General features: G+C 37.4%; 2 protein-coding genes across 2 annotated transcripts; both read left to right on the top strand.

Moving 5' to 3' along the window:
* The first annotated feature begins 516 nt into the window (after nucleotides 1-516).
* LOC115447157 (mannosyl-oligosaccharide glucosidase) lies at nucleotides 517-15,159 on the top strand. Its single transcript, XM_030174129.2, has 16 exons — nucleotides 517-876; nucleotides 1,747-1,898; nucleotides 2,593-2,770; nucleotides 3,062-3,221; nucleotides 3,904-4,052; nucleotides 4,689-4,882; nucleotides 5,109-5,264; nucleotides 5,521-5,669; nucleotides 5,818-5,990; nucleotides 6,155-6,285; nucleotides 6,480-6,590; nucleotides 6,868-6,956; nucleotides 7,425-7,544; nucleotides 7,739-7,856; nucleotides 8,459-8,649; nucleotides 9,045-15,159. Exons 1-16 carry the CDS (start codon nucleotides 655-657, stop codon nucleotides 9,179-9,181), a joined length of 2,430 nt encoding a protein of 809 aa, XP_030029989.2. The 5' UTR covers nucleotides 517-654; the 3' UTR covers nucleotides 9,182-15,159.
* Nucleotides 15,160-15,734: 575 nt separating this feature from the next.
* On the top strand, nucleotides 15,735-19,247 carry LOC115447162 (zinc finger protein 737). The gene is made up of 2 exons (XM_030174134.2): nucleotides 15,735-16,277; nucleotides 16,688-19,247. Exons 1-2 carry the CDS (start codon nucleotides 16,039-16,041, stop codon nucleotides 17,280-17,282), a joined length of 834 nt encoding a protein of 277 aa, XP_030029994.1. The 5' UTR covers nucleotides 15,735-16,038; the 3' UTR covers nucleotides 17,283-19,247.
* The last annotated feature ends 43 nt before the right edge of the window (nucleotides 19,248-19,290 follow it).

Below are 19,290 nucleotides of genomic sequence, written 5' to 3'. Positions count from 1 at the left end.
ACACGTAATTTTATAGGTGCTTGGTGATGTGTCATGTCACTATAAAAATTATCTATTATCGATTAATTTTATTACCGATTATTATAAATTAAATGCTTTGGCCAAGGTGGCAGTTGTTAGAATAGAAATTGAATCAATGAGACGTTAAATACAATTTTATTTTATATATTAATGTGGATTATTCTCATTAAATCTAGTGGATTCTTATTATTATTTGCATTATGAGTGTTGAGATTATGTGTTAAATGTCTATTCATTTATCTGAAAAAATATCCGCGATCCAGAATTGAAAATATAATTTTGTGATGCGTGTCTTAGTAAACTTGTCCTCTATAACATTAAATGCAGATGTAAGATCGGTTGTGTATCATGTAGCTTATTAATGGAATATAAAAATATTTAATTGTCTAAAACCCCTTCAAAAATTATTTTTTGTGTTTAGTTATCGATAACATTCATACATGTCACAATGTTATTATCGATTAGTGTAGTACTGAATTCACACATCACTAAAAACGTCAAGCTTACATCTATTGACGTGCAACCCGAAACGCCGATCATGTCTATTTAAGTTAAAATTACATCAAAATATACAGAAAACCTATAAGTTATCCACATAAAAAGTCAGTTTAATGCTTCTAGTCGTCATTTAAAATGGTCCGACACAGAAAAGGCGGGAAGGAGCAGCACAAGAACGGGAATAACGAGACGAGTAGCAGTTCGGGGTCCAGCGTTAGTTCTGTGGGGAATAAGTCGTTCAAATTGCTATCATTATGGAAGACCATGCTGGGGTTTGTGTGCCTGGGTATAGCGGTGTACGTCGGCACACTGGGGTACCTAGAAACAAGGGTGAACACGCCGTTTGACGATGAAAAGGTAAAGTTACATTGTTATTGCTTTATGAGTTAGTGTTAACTGTAATAATGTTTAGATAAGATTATACTGATCTCATATAGCCGGTGTAATCCTACTTAAGCTTAATATTTCCCATAATATACCCTAAAATTAGTCCACAGTCTCTTAAACTGTTAATCTTTTTATATCTCATTATTTCTTCCAAGCTTTGCTACAGAGGAAAGAGAACAATAATTTACTTTCCACTCCTTTTCATATTTGTAAGATTCTGTTCAATTCTTTTTAAAAATTAATTGATTTTGTTACGGGTTAAACGAAATAGACATGTTTAGTGATTTGCTAAGCTCCAATAGTTGGAGTTATTAAAGTGTGTTATTGTCAATGTCTTTCAAGAGTTAAAGAGGCAGTTGTGGGGCAGTAACTTACTATCTTATTCATATAATTTAAATTACAACCAATCCTACAAAAGATAGTATATAGTTTCCAGGGACAAAACGTAGCCCACATTGTGCCTAGGGACTCAAACTGTTCCCATACCAAATTTAATTGAAATCCATTGGGTCGTTTTTGAGTTTATTGCATACGGACAAGCAGACAAATGAGGCGAGGGACTTTGTTGAATAACATATTTTTAAAAGGAAGAAGAAGTTTCTAAGAGGAACAATACCGTCATACATGATTGTTGCGTAACTTTAACTGTTTTCACAGCACATGTAATGGAAGCTCCCGAAAGGAATAATTTCCCCATTTTTGCTCAAATCATAGCTTCAAAGTGTAAATTATAATTCAAGAACTTTTTATTTAGCCTATAAAATTAACCACTTCTATATTCGTCGTACTAAATGTCAAATAACAATAAAAATGTAACTATTTTTATTGATTATTTTGCAGGTGGTGCAAAATTCAGGGCTGTCCATCCCGGAGCGGTACTGGGGTACATACAGACCCGGAGTATACCTCGGCCTCAAGAGTCGGGAGCCGCGTTCACCAGTCTTTGGTCTTATGTGGTATGACCTAGCATCTGCAGCACAAAAGGGTATAAGGTAAAGATCAAATTTATATGTCGGAAATTTCATTTTTTACTTTAAATCATTTTATAATTCCATTGCTGGTGTATATTGAAATAATATCTTAAAAACTCAATAGAGATTTGTGATAATTAAATATCAACCTAATTACTTACATTATCTTATCAGATGGTTTTTTAAGAGACAATTTTTCCCTATGAATATTGTTTATGCAGAGTATGGCTGTGTATTAATTAAAATAGTAAACTCTCACTTCATAGTTTTTTGTTTATAATATATTATCGTATATTTGCATGCCTGCTGGTGAAATATTGGTAAATAATGTAACAATATTCACGAACAATAAATAATTTGATTTATTTTATTTTATTAAGAAACCAACGGCGTTTACAATTTGTGGCTTATTCTACAAGTATTTTAAATCTATAATATGGCTAATAAAAGGTTTCCATCTATAGCTAGTTAGGATGTTGGTATGCGCAGAGGAAAGAAGAAAAGAAAACATATTAATTTGATGGTTTTTGTGAGTTGGACTAGTGGAGGACCAGAACAACATGTCTTCAGTAGCGTTCCCTACGTTTTTTTATAAAATAAAAAATGCCTATGAATGAAAAAATTATCAAATACAAAATGATGGCATTGAATCCGCCTATATACTTCTCTGTAATAAAATACACATTAGGCTGATGCAAATTTCATAAACTTTCAGACACTGGTGTGACCAAGGTGACAACCTACCTACATACGGTTGGTTGTGGCATGATGGAGTCAGTTTTGGAGAGCAGCGCATATCAGACCCTCCTCACAATATCATCACCAGCTTCGTGAAGACTCCTGGAGGGGAGCATGGAGGACATTGGACTGCCAGGATCAATGTTACATCTAAGGTGATTGTCTTTTATGCTTACAATAACTTTGTGGAATTGTTATTTGTGCACCTGATAATTGGACAGTGCCTGAACTTCATAATAAGAATTATTGAAAAATAAGTATAGTTCTAATCTAGAATGTAATGTAACAAAGCAGAACCGCCTTTTCTGACTTGCTGCTATATCGATTACCAGGGCGGTATTAGGGAAGATATTCTGTGGCACACACTTGACTAATATTTTACATATCCATTATGAGAGGGCTCAATCTCACACTTAACACAATTTGTTATTTAACAATGTTTTCAGATAAATACGTCAACGCCTTTCGCGCTGATCTGGTACGCGGCGTTGGACGAGTCGCTGGGCGGCGCCGCGCCCCACTCGCGCCTGTGGCTCGATGGCGATTCGCTGCTCGGACACACGCCGCATCTGCACAACTTCAAGATCAATCTGCTGCCGCATTCAGGTCAGTGTTATATTTGCGGAAAAGGAAATGATTATTTCTCTTTGATGGAGGAATTTCATTATCTACAAAGGGGTTTTTTTATTTCCTAATGTTCCTCTGGGGGGATGGTGTGATTCGCGTACGTTTAAAGAAAAATTGTGTTTCGCAAAGGAGTGAGGGGGGAGGTCGAGGTTCCGCTATTTGATACGTCATTCGTCCCCCCCCCCCTATACAAAGGGGTTTGAAGGTTAGTTAGGTTAGGAAGATTAATTGTAATTTCTGCAGAGATAGCGGATTGATCCTAGTGAAGTGACTGGGTTAAGAAAATACACTTAGATACAAATTAAGCAGAAGAAACAGCTTGTACATATTTCTGAACATTATATTTTGTACTCGGTACAATTATGAATTTTTCATAGGTTCGATTCTCAAGTTGGATAAAGTGATGTTGAGTTAATATGGCCAGTGTTAACCCGAAATCTGGCATTGTAAAGGGCAATAGACATACTCTCTACGTGGGACAAATACAACTGCCATATTTGTGTGATTAGTCATGCCTACCCCTGAAAAAGAGAAAAGCGGGATGTCATATGCTCTGTTTGTAAATTCTGTAAAAATATCGCGATGACTTACTTAGGATATGTTTCGTACCAACAACTTGTCCTCTCTTTGATAAACATAAAAAAACATGTTTTTATTCTAGGCAAGTTACTCCACATGTCGCATTCGGAGGCGCACGCACCAGGGCTGCATCTGTTGAAGGAGAAGCTATACTCGCTGCTGAGGGAGCACAAGCTGTCCGGGCCGCACGGACGCGTGCCCGCGCTCGGACAGGACGAGGACCTCACCGGAGTACGTGTAGACTCTATCATAAGCTGAATGTTGGGTAGCCTCTTGACCAATCTTGAACATTCCGCCGAGTTTTATGCAGTGGTCTGCATAAAAGTCTAGTCTATCTCCACATCTGAAAGAAATTGCAATCTATCTTCTAAATCTAACCTTTGAATTTTCTGAAGCCCAGAATTCCAAGTTTCATGACAGAAATAGGCTAGTAGGTATACATTTTGGTATGCTATAGGATAAGTACATGGAAATTTGAAAAAAAAGTGCATTGCAGTTTTTTAAGTTTTGTGTGGTTTGCAAAAAAAATATAACAATAAGCGGCGATAGCCTAGATGGGAGTGGAATGGACTGCCGAGACAATTTTTTGTAGATTGAAAACCTAATGGCACCCACTTCTGACTTAAAGTTGTGTGTGTATTTTTTGTGAATTATCGCTCGCTTTAATGGAAAAGAAAACTATTGTGAAGAAACTGGCATACATTAGAAATTCTCCATTAAAATTTCGAAGATGTGTGAAGTCTGCATAGCCACAGTAGGCCAGCCTGTTTACCAAGGTCTAATCGTTCTCAGTAGTAGAGGATTGTGCAGTATGGGGAAATAAAACATGGCTGATTTTATTTTTATATTAATAAAATGAATAAATAGCACCAGGAGCAGGAAGTGAACTTCGTGCCGATCCAGCTGCTGGTGCAGCCGCCGTTCGTGCTGGACGTGGTGTACTCCACCGAGGACCTGCCCACGCCGCCGCTCAAGGGCGACGAGTATACCACTGTACTGGAGAACAAGAAGAAAGACTTCGATGAGGAGTTTGAAAAGAAGTTCAAGCTCGTCGAGAAGGGGTGAGTTGGGACAAAAAATCATATTATTGAAACATGAGGCGGCAATTGATATTTTAATTTTGTCTAAGCAAACATGGGTGCCTATCGCGGTTATCTCGATATCTCTCTCTAACGGCCGCATTCCGATGCCAATGACGTCACGGTTTGCTTAATGAAAAAATATTATTTGAATTAATCAGGATATGTCTACCATAATATTATTATGGAAGTATTGTATTTGTTCCAGGTACAAACAAGAGGACATAGCCATAGCCAAAGCTGCAATGTCGAACATGATAGGCGGTATAGGATACTTCTACGGCGCGGGGCGGGTGCAGTCGCAGTACACAAGAGAACCGGTGCCGTACTGGCGCGCGCCGCTCTACACCGCCGTGCCCAGCAGGTGAGGTAGAGCTCTCGACAGTTATGTGCTCCTGGTACATTATATTCTATAAATCATAGTAATATTTAGCAGGTGAGATAGTGCTCCTCATTGTTATGTGTTCCTAGTACTTTGTTACTATTTTATTCATAGTAATTTCACGTCACATGTAATACACACACACATAAAATAAAAACGGTTAAACTTCAGACCACAGTGGTGTCAAAAGATTACACAATTTTTTTGAAGTCGGTTAATAAACAATTGTTATGGACAGGTCGTTCTTCCCCCGCGGTTTCCTGTGGGACGAGGGCTTCCATGGTCTTCTCATCGGCCGCTGGTCCCCGGACATTCAGATGGACATCGTCGCGCACTGGCTCGATCTCATCAACGTTGAGGGATGGATACCTAGGGAGCAGATATTGGGTGAGGTTTCTCGGTTTTATGATATCCTGGTATTTTGTGTCATTTTTCTTGTTTGCGTAATATTTTAATATTGTTTTCGTTTACGATCTCTTTATGATCATTATAATACTATCAAATATATATTGCTAAAATTCAAAAATGCTTTCAGGTTCCGAAGCCCTCGCTCGAGTGCCCAAGGAGTTCGTGGTACAGAGCAACGCGGCCGCTAACCCGCCCATGTTGCTCATCACGCTGGCACAGTTCGTGAACAAGAACCGCGAGCTGTTCGAACCGCATGCGCCCTACAGGAGCATGCTCGACAGAATGTTCAGTAGACTGCAGGTGCGTCATGCATTCCTGGTACTTTAATTTAGTTATCACGATATTTATTAGAGAGGAATATGATGATAGAAGCTTTGAATAACTATACATCTCGGGGTTTGTTATGCCCGCCTAGTATATATTCTTTAAAAATAGGTGTAATAATTATTTACGTTTTTCTTTAGGCATGGTACCAGTGGTTCCAGAACACACAAAAGGGTGAAGAGCCAACTTCATACAGGTGGCGTGGCAGGGAGGACGACGGCTTGCAGCTCAACCCCAAGACCCTCAGCTCTGGAATTGACGACTATCCAAGGTAAAAAATTCAGTCACAGGACAAGGGCCAGATGAAAAATAATTATTTTTCGTCTGGTTAATAATGATTAATTATATTCCTTGTTATATTTATTTTCGATAATAGAACTAGAACAGTGAATGCAACCTTAATAGCCATAGTTAACCGAAATAAGAAAAATAATTGTTAATAACCCATGTTGTCCTGGTATGCAGGGCGTCACACCCGTCCAACATCGAGCGGCACGTGGACCTGCGCTGCTGGATGTACGCCGCTGCCGACGCTATGGCCACCATCGCGGACGTGCTGCAGAGGGACACCAGCAAGTTTGTTTCTTTTTACTTATGTTATCCTAATACCTCAATCACATATAGAGCGGCGAATAGAACGCTGTGGGGTTGATATTATCATCATGACTCATAGGCTATGTTTTCCTGGTAATAAAGTCATTAAAATATTATGTCCTAATTTAAAAAGGCGTTGACAACTTACCCCATCATTAATTAACTCACATACTGTTTCGTTGCTTGCTACTATTAAAACAAACAATAATAGTCAAAGTACATAATGAAAGACATGAAAATGTGTTGGGTTTTACCCCAGGTTCGAGGCTCTGAGAGACCAGCTCGGCGATGAGGAATTGCTGAACGAGCTGCACTGGTCGCCGCGCACGCAGACTTATGCAGACTATGGTATGTGGTGTTTATAATGCATTTAAACCTTAACATCATGGGATAGGTTATGAATTAGTAACACTAATTCAACAATTAAAATATGGGCATCTTTAAATTTCTACATTTTTTCATATGAGCATGTCAAAGTGACCCCACTACACCTGATGGTAAGTGGAGTGGGTTTCAATAGAATATCGACTGACGGCAGGAGATTACCCATCGATAGTCGACACAATTATACCGGCCTATTGGAACCGGATATACACAGGCTGATTCCAGAACGCGACACACGTACGTGGGCCACTTCGGCGGGTTTTAACACCTTGGTGATGGCTATCCGAGCGGATATAAAATGTATCCTATCACCTGTAAAAAATTACTGCTTTTAAACCTGAACGTACTAACAGACAAGTGAATTCTTGGAGTTTAGCATGATTTTAATAATAATTAGGTCTTTATTACATCCCACAATACTATGTTGTATAGGTATGCACACGGACGGCGTGAAGCTGGTCCGGCAAGCGCCGAAGAACCCCTCGGAGCAGGCCAAGTTGGTGCGCAGCGTCACCACGCCGCCGCACGCCAGGCTCGTCACCTCCGCATTCGGTAAATATCGATATATTCTAACATTAATCGATACTCTATAATTAAATCGATCGGGAATCGATTTAAAATTAGTAGGTAAAAATTTTAGTCATTTTGATAATGTTTATTATTGAACCATAAACTACGGTTAATTTATGATTTTCATAATACAAAACTTTTCTTAAAATAGTTGATAATTCGGATTATATTCGCAGGGTACGTGTCGCTCTTCCCGATGCTGCTGAAGGTGCTCCGACCCGAGAGCGACAATCTGGGCAAGATCCTGGCCAACCTGGATAACCCTGACCTCCTGTGGTCGCCGTACGGACTCAGGTCAGTGTGCCAACCATAAATAGCATAGACAACTATTCGATACACAAAAATATAATTTATTAGCACATTCTTTTTTTATTCTATAAAATTACTTTATTTGACCATTATTTGTTTTGGTAAACAATTGTTCATTAATTCGTATTGTATTGTGGACTTATTATAATCAGATCCTTTATTGATTTGAGCTTTTAGAGTCGTGAAAAACAAATCAATATATTGGTCAGACTAAAAATAATTATGACTGGGTTTTTCCATTATTCCATTATATTACGCAGTCTCAGTTCGGATACTCTCGTATCTCGGAAAGAACGAAAAGCCGTTGGTCCTGCGCCTGATCTCTCTCCGGTCATGTCGGATTGTCTCACTTGACTATGAGAAGGAACAGAGAGTGCTTGTGTATTGTACACACTTGTGCACTATAATATCTCCTGCGTACCTGATTTCGTTTGAGATCAGCCGCCGCAGCCGAAATTCATCTACCAGGGACTCATAAACTAAAGGTGTGAAAGCAACACGGTTTTCCTCAAGTCTATGTAGTGGGAATCGCCGACCAGTTTCGAACTATTAGTACCTAAAGGTCTAACTATAATTGTCGTCGCCAGGTCGCTGTCGAAGTCGTCGCCGCTGTACATGAAGCGCAACACGGAGCACGACCCGCCGTACTGGCGCGGGCAGGTGTGGCTGAACGTGAACTACCTGGCGCTGGCGGGGCTGCGGCACTACGCGCAGCGCGCCGGCCCGCACGCCGCCGCCGCCGCCGCGCTGCACGACCGCCTCAGGGACAACCTCGTCGGTGAGACACATCTTACGACCTTATCGCCTGGACACACAACACAACAAATAATATATAGGTTATATAGATAACACAAAGATAGATCATGAATTAAGTATGTGTGTCAGCAATGGCGACAGGCTCGCCCCCCATCACACGAAAAATACGACAAAGCTCCCTGCGCTGCGCTCCGCCATATAAGCGCAATAAGGAGCTTTGTTGTATGTTTACTACAATGTCGCTCCATACGTCTTTTATTTGTGTTTATAACGACTTATTCGGGGTTATATTCCTTAAAGAGCTGGTGATCAGTCATTAAAACACACCATTCTACTTGATAAGTGTACGCTGATCTTACATTAGTCTATCCTTATTTCTGGTCCATAAATGTAAAAAAGACATCTCCGTTTCCCCAGGTAACGTGTTGTCGGAGTACAAGAGGACCGGGTACCTCTGGGAGCAGTACTCGGGCGAGGACGGCAAGGGCTCCGGCTGTAAACCGTTCAGCGGCTGGACAGCACTCTTCGTGCTCATCATGGAGGGCGAGTACTAACAAAATAAGACCAAATAACGGACTAAGACCAAGTATTTAACACTTGGAATGGGTATTGGAAGGGTTGTAAGTACTTTGATCGTCATAATGGACTAATACTTTGGAATGGTGAGTAATGTCGTCTTAATAACAGACTAATGAATTATTTGAATGATAATGAATTATTAATAACGGACATGGACTGAGACATAAGTATGGATAGCCAAAAAAGTGCTAAACAAAGTGAAATGAAATCGAAATATACTTTTTTATTTAAATAAAATGAAATAATCCTTTTGAAGTTTTCTTTAGTTAAGAAAAAACGATTGTTGACAAATATACAAAAGTTTAAAGGCGATATGAAATTTTTAATTTATTCAAAAACTTTTGGGGCTGGCTGTACACGGACTGAGTACTAATGAGAGACTAAATAACAGACGAGAATTATTTAATAGTTATAAACAAAATACGCTCAAAAATAGAAAAAGTATAAATAAGAAAAATATATGTGACAACATACTTGGATTAAATAGTAACGGACAAAAAAGGATATGAAAACATAAAGCTCCCTTGGAACAAAGGTGACCTAACACAAAAAAGATTTGTGGGACAAATAAAAAAGATTTGAAATATAAAAGTTAATGAATTGGGCAGTCATCCAAAGTGAGAATTTGTTTCTTTTCTATAATTTTGTTTTTTGCCATAGGGTTATAGACCATGCTTTGGAATTTCGTTTTTTAACGAAATCAGAAAATATATAAATTTTGAGTCAGGTCACTTTAGTTCTAAGGTTGTGATAAATAGTCATAGACAAGAGATAGATATATCATAAAAACCACAGACTAACACCCTTATTCATATACGTTATTTATCTAAGGACGGAGCATTGCTGTGATAACAAGTCTGTTTCTTAGACTACAGTACATGATAAAGCTTAGCTTTGTTTATCTGACGGCTTGCTGTTTGTTCAACTTTGTTTATTTGACAGCCAATTAGATTCAAATTGTATCTCAACATTAGCCAATCACAACGGCCCCATGTCTACGCACTGCGAAGGCTGCCATGCCGTCAGCACTGAGAATCAGACTTGTTATCACACCAAAGATAGAGCTTAGATAAATAACGTCTATGAATAAGGGGGTAATAATTTAAATCTTGACAAGTCGATAATCGTTTTTCAAAATTTTCTCATGCATTTTTCTTGCAGTTTCTCTTTGTATTTCGAGCCTTATCGCCTTACTAATAAAAGTTGTTTTTATCTGTGATACTTATACAATGTATGGTCTATTTCATGTTGGAGGAAACGAGACAAAACATTTTATAATTATGACGTATAAAACGGTTTTAGTGAGGCCCTTAATTATAATTAAACTTAATATTTAAATAATAGAATGGTACTTCCAATTAGAATATAGTAGGATAGCTAGTTGAATATGGGTTGTTGAATTTATTAATTAGATTAGGCGCGCACTGGCGGTTAAATAGTCGCGCGTTTCGAACGCTTCGGATTTTGTATGAAAATGGCGGCGTGGAAACAGCTGTTGTGCGGGGTCACTAAGGTGATCCCCAGCAAAACGGCACACTAATCCTATTTTTAGAAGCTAACTAGATTTTTATTAAACATATAGAAAATAATTTAAATATATTATATCTCTAATATTATGTTGTCTTAACTTTGGTTTCCTAACTTTAGTTTCACAATAAAAATGCAACTACGTTGATTCCGTGCATTTCCTAAAGTACACACCATTTTAATTTGCAACCAACACTATTTAATGGATAATTTAATAAGTTAATATTGTAGTGGTTTAAAATTTTCAAAAAGACCTGAAATGATTTTTTAAGTAAATTATTTGTAAATGTTTGCATATTTCCGCGTGTAACTTGTGCGCCGAAAAAGTATGGAACGTATGCTCAAGGGTGTTTGCTCGGGGGAGGGTCTTTGTGTGATGTCACAAAGCGTTTATTAAATCGCCGATTATTTAAACGCCCGTGCGTCATTAGAGTTAATTGACCACGCGATCATGTTCCAGGCGGTGGTGACCACCATCTAAAGCAGAGGTTCCCAAACTTTATTTCTCATAGACTGCTTTCAAAATTTTGCTGGTTCCAGTGGATATGTTTTTGATTGCGCAGAGAAAGGCCATTACTATCGCTCAGCTATCGCGGGGGGCGTCTAGATAGTTATGTTGGGGTGGCCGTGCCTTTTACGACCCCTATCAATATTATCTGCCTACACTGATAGGTGAAGTCAAGCCAACATTTTAGTACTACACTATCAAACCCGATACATTTTCATGGACACCCGCTTACGAATTGTGAACCCCCATTTTTTGGTCAACAACGTAGATCCCCGTCAAGTCTGCCGTGAACCTAAACCACTTTGAGAATCAGTGGTAAAAAAGAAATGTCGCACCACCGATTTCTATACATACCAATCGTTCTTTTTCGATCGATTACGAATGGACCAATCAGAACAAAGTATTTTTGACACCTTTACAAATGACTTATTTTTATTGGTTCATTCTAGGGATCGAATTGAAGATTGAGTTCGTTTATTGAAAACGGTTGAAGGTGAGTTTTTGATGCGTCAGCCGATGTGCATGCTTGAAGATTGGCGAACGCCTACGGGCCTAATGTATATGTATTTTTCGGATTTTATCGCGAATTTTTATATTATAATTTTGTCCCGACGTTTCGATGGCTTTCCACCTTACACGGTCATGGGGTGGAATGAGGTGTTGGTCGTCCGAAAAGTCAAAGTTATAACATCTACCGACATTTTACAATTATACAAAATTCTGTATCCGAAACCTAGTTTTATTTCGATTTATAATCGAGTAAACATAAATCATTAAGGTGTGAGTTGATTCTTACTCCATTAACGATGGGTCCCACTGCCCTTATACACGGTTGTGTGGTCAATGTAAAGTTCATGATACAATTAAATAATGTAGGACATGGCCTAAGGTTGAATCCTGGAAGCTGTGACAATTCAGAGTTATAAAGACCTGTCTACAGTGCTTACGTGATATCATCCGTTTTCAAATAATACGAAGACTCACAGTGCCTTTAGGACACCAAGCGTCAGTTTAATGGTTTTCTTGGCTTTCTTCATGATCACCAACTAAAGTGTTTCAACCAATCACATCGCCCCGTTCTTCTATGCCTATACATTGTCAAGACTGTCATGCTGAAAGCACTGAGAAACATACCTTTTTATCAAACCATTGCTTTGAACTTAAAGCCCTCTCTACATCTCGGGCTTTGATCTCGCTGAGACTAGATGAGACCGAGAGTGGCTCTCCAAGTTCTCGCTCGCGCAGTTGTCTGATTGATATCTACACAAGGTGGACGTGTTAAAAAATCTGTCGCTGAAGCATTATTTGCTGTAGCAATCACATTTTTTTATCCCAACCCATGAACATGGTGTTAAAACCCTCCATAATAGCCCACGTAAGTGTGTCGCGTTCCGAGATCCTCCTGTGTATATGCGACTCCAAGAGGCCGGCATAATTGTGTTGATTGTAGAGGGGTGATCATCTCTCGTCAGTCGACATTCTATTTGATCCCACTTACCTTCATCTGATCACTTTGCCATACGCATATAAAAAAAAAGGAGAAAAAACTACACGAACCCCTTTGATTCGGGTCCGAAATACAGACACGAAGTAGGGAGTACAGACCACACACATAAGCGAGACTTAAATAATATGGTTTCAACACTCGTGACTGCTCTCATGTAGTTTTAGCAAGAATGTGCGGGCTTAACTAAGTTATGTTTGAGAATACGGGCGTAAATTAACGAAGTAAATCAAGAAAAGCAAAATAGGTTTTCAATATAAATATCACATTCGATTCACTAGTTAGCGAATACACGTATAAAACATAGTTATTACTTAGATAGTGAAAGAGAGACTTGTAGTTGAAGTGTGGGGATTGTTTGATTATAGCAGATTTTTTTAATGTTTATTTTTAGAATTAATTTATTTATCGATTTTGGCATCGACAAGCGTGTTCGGTTATGATACAATTAATAATGATAGCATTTCTTTGTTTTAGTACAGTGTAGGGTCATTATTATATAGAGTTTTTTCAAATTCCTTATTTTTTAAATGAAAATACATTCTACTATATTAGCAAATATAATCATGAAGTTTATAGATATTTTTTTTTCCTATTATTATGTTATTAATGTTGCGGCGTACTGCGGTTATAACCGCGCCAGTTCCACTTACCCTGTACAGACAATAGTGACGGCGCCTTTGAAAGACTGGGTACAGTAAACGGCACAAGTCATGAGCACAGTGTTGGGGGCGAGCGAGCGAGTGTATAGGAACCGCGTGACAAGTATAAGGCAATAGACAAGGAGCATCGACTGAAGAACTAATCGCGTTTCATCGGCGGGAAACCGACCAATCACGAGCGTGCTCACGACTCGTGCCTCTATCCTTACCACAAGCACAAGCCCAAGCTGTACCTTTGGACTTAGTTGTTTATAGATAAGTAATGTTCAAGCTATCTGAAGTTAGTAACAACAGCCATCGCTATTGTTTTTAGAGACTTTACGGATCGGGTACAGGGTCGGTGAGGCAACTTCAAACCTAAAGAGACATCTGTACTAGTGTTTATTGCTAGATTAGTCAAGTCGGTTGTATGTAGTTCACAATTTACTTAATTATGATATTGTCTGCAACAAGCTCATATTAAGATAGGGAACAGTAGCGCTAAATTTGTCATGTAAGTCGTGTGACTTCAGTTTTAGACTGAGCGAGTGTAATACAGAAATGAAATATTGTACCGCAAAGTTGTTATGTAAAGATTGAAGCGCACGGGCGGTTAATTAATCGACCGTCAAATAGCCGATTTTATGTTTTTTATAACTGCTACGGGAAATCTCCCTATATATGTGTAATTCTGTATATTGTCGTATAATATATTGAAGCGCCTTTTATTACTGGTTAACCGCCCGTGCGCGCATACTCTTACGCGGGGAGCGGAAAAAATAAATACTTTTGAGTTAGAATGTGCTGTGTCGCCTGATAGAAATGTTAGTGAACGATTCAACTTTTATCAAGGCATTTTGATCATATTTCATTAGATAAAATGACGTAATTTCAAACTTAAATTTGTATATAAATTAATACGAGTATGGTATACGCATACTTATATATCAAACATATAATTAGTGTCAATTAAATCGTTAGTACATTCAGTAGCTTGATAAAAAGAACTGTTTCCGTGACAAGTGGATTTAAGAAGTTTCTAAACAAGGTAAAGTTGTAACGACTGTCAGTTTTGTAGATATTTTAATTAATAATATCTGTTAATTTATAACATGTAAATGTGTTGGGGCTTAACAAAAATTCCACGTGGAATCTTAGTTGTCATAGTGAATAGAATACTTTGATATTGTTTTATTATAATGGTTCTGTTTTTAGCCTCTAACTATTTCGTAATGTTTGGGAAATACGTGTCCTGGTGAATATTGATTGCTTCGACGCTGTGGGGACATAATGTTAGAACTCTGGTATTTGGTTTAAATATATAAATCAATCCATCTACGAAGAAGCGCCTTATTCCGGTCCCTAACCGCTTACAGTGTGTGTGAGCAGCATGAGTACACACGCACACTACGATAGATAGCGTCGAAGCTGGGGCTTGCATCCATCCCCTTACCCCGCGACACCCCCCCTTAAAAGTGGTGGGGCGCGTCTTCGTGAATGAAATTATTTATGTCTTACTGGAAATTGCTTTCTAAACGTCAGAGATTTATTTTGAAGTGACGGCGTTAGGACGTATTACTGCCTTACCCATAAATATCTTACAGTTTCGTAACAAAAGCCTTGTAAATTAATCGTGACACTATGCGTATTACGACTGACATTCTTTTTGGGTTCTATTTGGCTGTAATATACTGAAGACATGACTTAAATTTTATTTTTTTATTTTCTATTGTATTTTATGTATATATGTGTTAATAAAGTTATTTAAATCATGTTATGTTTTTTATTTATCTTTTACTTGAAGAGAAATATCTTAAGGGCCGTGCGTATGGAGAGCAGTTTTATGCGCTTAAAACACGTCCCATCATAAAACGCACGATTTCTGTAAAGCCTTTGTCCGAATGTAGTTATCACTACATATTATAAAACAAAGTCGCTTTCTCTGTCCCTACCTTTGTATGCTTAAATCTTTAAAACTACGCAACGAATTTTGATGCGTTTTTTTTAATAGATAGAGTGATTCAAGAGGAACGTTTATATGTATAATAACACCCATTAAATAGTGGAGGAATATTGCGCCCGTGCGAAGCCGGGGCGGGTCGCTAGTATACTAAAATAAGTTATAAGTGAAATACCTTCGCAGTGTTCGTTGGGATTACATGTACTACGTCATGTTTCAGTTGAATTTATAGTAGCATCGGCGTTATAATTATGTTAAAGCTAATTTTTTTTTCATGATTCAACATTAGACCACTGTAAATTAGTCTTTGTTGTTGTCAAGAGTTTACTTTAATGTTGTAAATATTTCAGTTTATTTATATTTGTTTATTTTAAGTGTCAAACCACAGATGGCAGTTTGCTCTTGTCGCTATGGCCCGAAATTCTTATATCGAAAACAGCTGATAGATTAGTTGTCACTTTGTCAATTTATTTTTATTTTGCAATTTTTTTGTTAGCAGAATTTCAAAAGCAATATATAGATAGTCTAAAGATAAATACCTGCTTGTAAACAATTCTAACAAGATAGTTGAGAAGTATCTTTAAGCAAATAAAGTGTGATTCTGAAGATATTGTATTCAAGGAAATAGTATAAAGAGTTAGCGGGCACAAACATAACCTCAACGATTGTAAATTATCGTCAAAGCTTTAAATATGGATATATCGCAGGTTTTATTTATAAAACAAGAAAAAGTTGAAGATAGTGAGAGTTTGTTTGATTTGGGATTTGATATAAAAATCAAAGTTGAAAATGCTAGTCCGGAAGGAGCGGAGGAGATGGATTGGTGCGTAGACAACAGAGATATGTTCGACGGCTATGTCAACGAGTACGACGAGTTGCTCGAATGCAGTAAGCAAGAATGTGCGCTTTGTCACGAAAAGTTCGACGATTTGTGAGTATTGACTTTAAAAACGCGCGCATTTCGAGTTTCGAATTATCAACTAGATACTTTAGTTTTCAGTCTCCTATTTTGTAGTGTTTTGTTCCGTTTTGTACTTTAATAATCTCATAAGAATGATATTTACATTCTGTCAGTGTATATTCTGTCCCATGATGTGATAGGGGTCGAGACTGGAATGGAATTTGTGTCCATATTGGACACAAATTCCAGACTCCAGGTTGATAGTAAGTAGTTAAATACAATAAACTGCCTGATTCAGGGATCGAACGCAAGACCACCGCACTGCAGTCATACCGCCACTAGCATACCATTGAGGAAGTCCATAATGATATATCAAAATATAAAAGAGAAATACAAAGCCTCTAAAAGCAAAATTTATTATTAATATTTATTTGTTGCAGATACTCTCTCTACCAACATAACATCAGCCACATCAGAGTGCCGCTCAGCTCATGTTTACATAATTCATACCAGTGTGAACCATGCAATGTGTATTTTGAAACCAAAGATAAGCTTGATGCCCATAAGGCCCTGTGTAACCATCAAACTAAAAAAGAATACCAGTGTTTTGAATGTGGAAAAACCATGTCATACAAAAGCTGGCACTCACACAAACTTACAGTTCATAAGTCAGACAAAGCGACTTGTGCAATATGCAAAAAGAAGTTTAAATGTCACCAGTACCTTCGAAGACACATGAAGTACGTACACAACGGTGATAGACCTTGTTGGAAGATAAATTCAGATGTAAAATGTCAGCTATGTCCAACTATATTGAGGAACAAGCATGCTTTGAAAACCCATATGAATAATTGTCACAGTGACTCTGAGTTTACGTGTGGTGTTTGTCAGGCTGTTTTTAAGAGCAAGCCGTATTTGCGCACACATATAGCAAGAGTGCATGATGGTGATGGAAAGAAGTATAAATGTGTGTGTGGGAAGAATTTCAGTTCATCTCGTAGGCTCCGGAGACACAAGCAGAGATCTGGTTGTTAGATTAATGGAATTGTGTTCCTAGATTATGTATTGTTTAATACTCTTTTAGCTCATATTTGAGTGCATAATATTAGAAGTATGAAACTGTTAATTTGAAGTTAGGAAAAGACCAGTCATGCAAAATGGAGTCTGTTCTAGGACAGTAACCATTTTAAAATATTGATATGTTCTTGTGAGAATATTAGAGGTTGAAATGTTTATTTATAATACTCCAAAAATTATGTCATAAATTAGAAGTATACTTGTAAAGTAACTAGGATAGTGTAGAAAAAGATTTGTATTATGTTATGACCTGTTCTCTAGTGCAGTATCATATATAGTTCATAATATGCTTAAGATAAAGTGGTCATTTGGTATACAGGGTCATTTTGACATCACATTACTAAATTAAACCACATACTCTGCATTGTGCTATTATTTATGAATAACGAATATTTTTGCCTAATATTCCGATTTTTGTTTCCTGTTCGTTTATTTGTAGTTTAGTGTGAATATGGTGTATTTCTCACTGAAAGTAAATGTTGCCGAACAAAAAAAATCTGTTTATATTGTATTGTGGCCTTAGGCTCTGTAAAATTAAATCTTTTTATTTTACTTCTATCGTTACAATAACCGATGCTAAAGTGTTGTTTTCCAGATTAATGTGTGGTTTACTTTGTAATGCAATTTTAAAATGATTCTGTATAACTAATTTACTGTCAGGGATAGTATACTGCATACTCAATACTATGTAAGTGTTGAAAATATCTAAATTGAGTTTGTAGAATGCACAACAAAGTTTTTAAAATAGACACACGGTATTTAGCATGACGGTGACATTTTTTTTCTATGAGCGCGGCAAAGTGGTTCCACTGATGGTAAATGATGTGGGGTTCGATAAAATGGCGACTGACGAGAGATGATTACCCTTTGGCAGTCGACACAATTATGCCGGCCTGCTGGAACCAGATATGCCCCGGATACATGATATAATTTATGGAATTTTTGATTGTACAGAGTGAAGTGCACTTATTAATGTGATAGTTGAAGTCTGATTAATGTTTAACATTTTCACTAGTTTATTATTGGTTAAGTTTTGTATGTAGTAAAGCCACAAAAGTATTTGAATTAACTCAAAACTTCAAAACGCTTCTACATTCTTCTACATTAACAATATTAGAATTTTTATTTTTAGTCTAAAGTATTTGAACTTCTTTGAAGTATATTTTAGTGAAGAAAAAGTGTCTCTTTATACAAAAGTTTACAGGCGATTTGAAATTTTGAATTTTTTCAGCTATTTTTGTGGCAGACTGTACATCACATTGTAGTATTTAACTTAGTCATTGAGCAATATTGCTGTGATGGAAAAAACAGAATTTATTATTATGTAAGGGAGCAATGTATTAGTGGTATATAAAAAAATATTTTTAAAAGCTCAAGAATTGGAGCGTGTAATGCCTTTAGCATAAACTTTCAAGGGTTTTCAAAATTATTAATTTAATTAAAAAATAGATATTCTCTTGGTGGTAAGTTTTCACCTGTGAGTTTATGGGAATGATCTTTTATCTATTTCTATGAAGCCGAGGTGCTAGTCCCATTGTATATTAAATTTAAGGGCAAAGTCATAAGTGTAATTACTCAAATTTTGAGATTTGCATTTAACATCTAATGATTATTAAGAGCATGGCTCCTTGTTTTACAGTTCAACATCTTATTTGTTGCTTTTACATATATAGAGACTTTCCCGTTCTCACACCCACCGCTACAACTCCTGTAAGCCAGGATCAGCAGTGGTACGCATTTTACGACACTGAGCGGTGAAGCTCGCCGAGTCTGAGGGAACACTAATTTGTCTTTATCCTGCAACGAAATTAATCAAATAGAAAGATAGGGAGGAGTTGGAAATACTAATTGTCCACTTCCCTCCATAGCAAAGCAGGAGACAAAATAACAACTAAGGAGTCATTTTATCTTCAATTATGGGAATGTTTATAACTAGAAAAGCCAGTTGTAAAGCACTACAGATAAA

The sequence above is a fragment of the Manduca sexta genome, chromosome 26 (genome assembly GCF_014839805.1).
Source record: "Manduca sexta isolate Smith_Timp_Sample1 chromosome 26, JHU_Msex_v1.0, whole genome shotgun sequence".
NCBI classification, from domain to species: domain Eukaryota; kingdom Metazoa; phylum Arthropoda; class Insecta; order Lepidoptera; family Sphingidae; genus Manduca; species Manduca sexta.
The sequence above is the reverse complement of the archived record's forward strand: the minus strand, read 5'-3'. Positions and strand labels throughout refer to the sequence as shown.

Coding starts and splice junctions, on each gene's coding strand:
- LOC115447162 (XM_030174134.2), top strand. CDS start 16,039: ATGGATATATCGCAGGTTTTATTTATAAAACAAGAAAAAGTTGAAGAT. Junction 16,278..16,687: donor CACGAAAAGTTCGACGATTT/GTGAGTATTGAC, acceptor TATTTGTTGCAG/ATACTCTCTCTACCAACATA.
- LOC115447157 (XM_030174129.2), top strand. CDS start 655: ATGGTCCGACACAGAAAAGGCGGGAAGGAGCAGCACAAGAACGGGAAT. Junction 4,053..4,688: donor AGGACGAGGACCTCACCGGA/GTACGTGTAGAC, acceptor ATGAATAAATAG/CACCAGGAGCAGGAAGTGAA. Junction 6,591..6,867: donor CTGCAGAGGGACACCAGCAA/GTTTGTTTCTTT, acceptor GTTTTACCCCAG/GTTCGAGGCTCTGAGAGACC.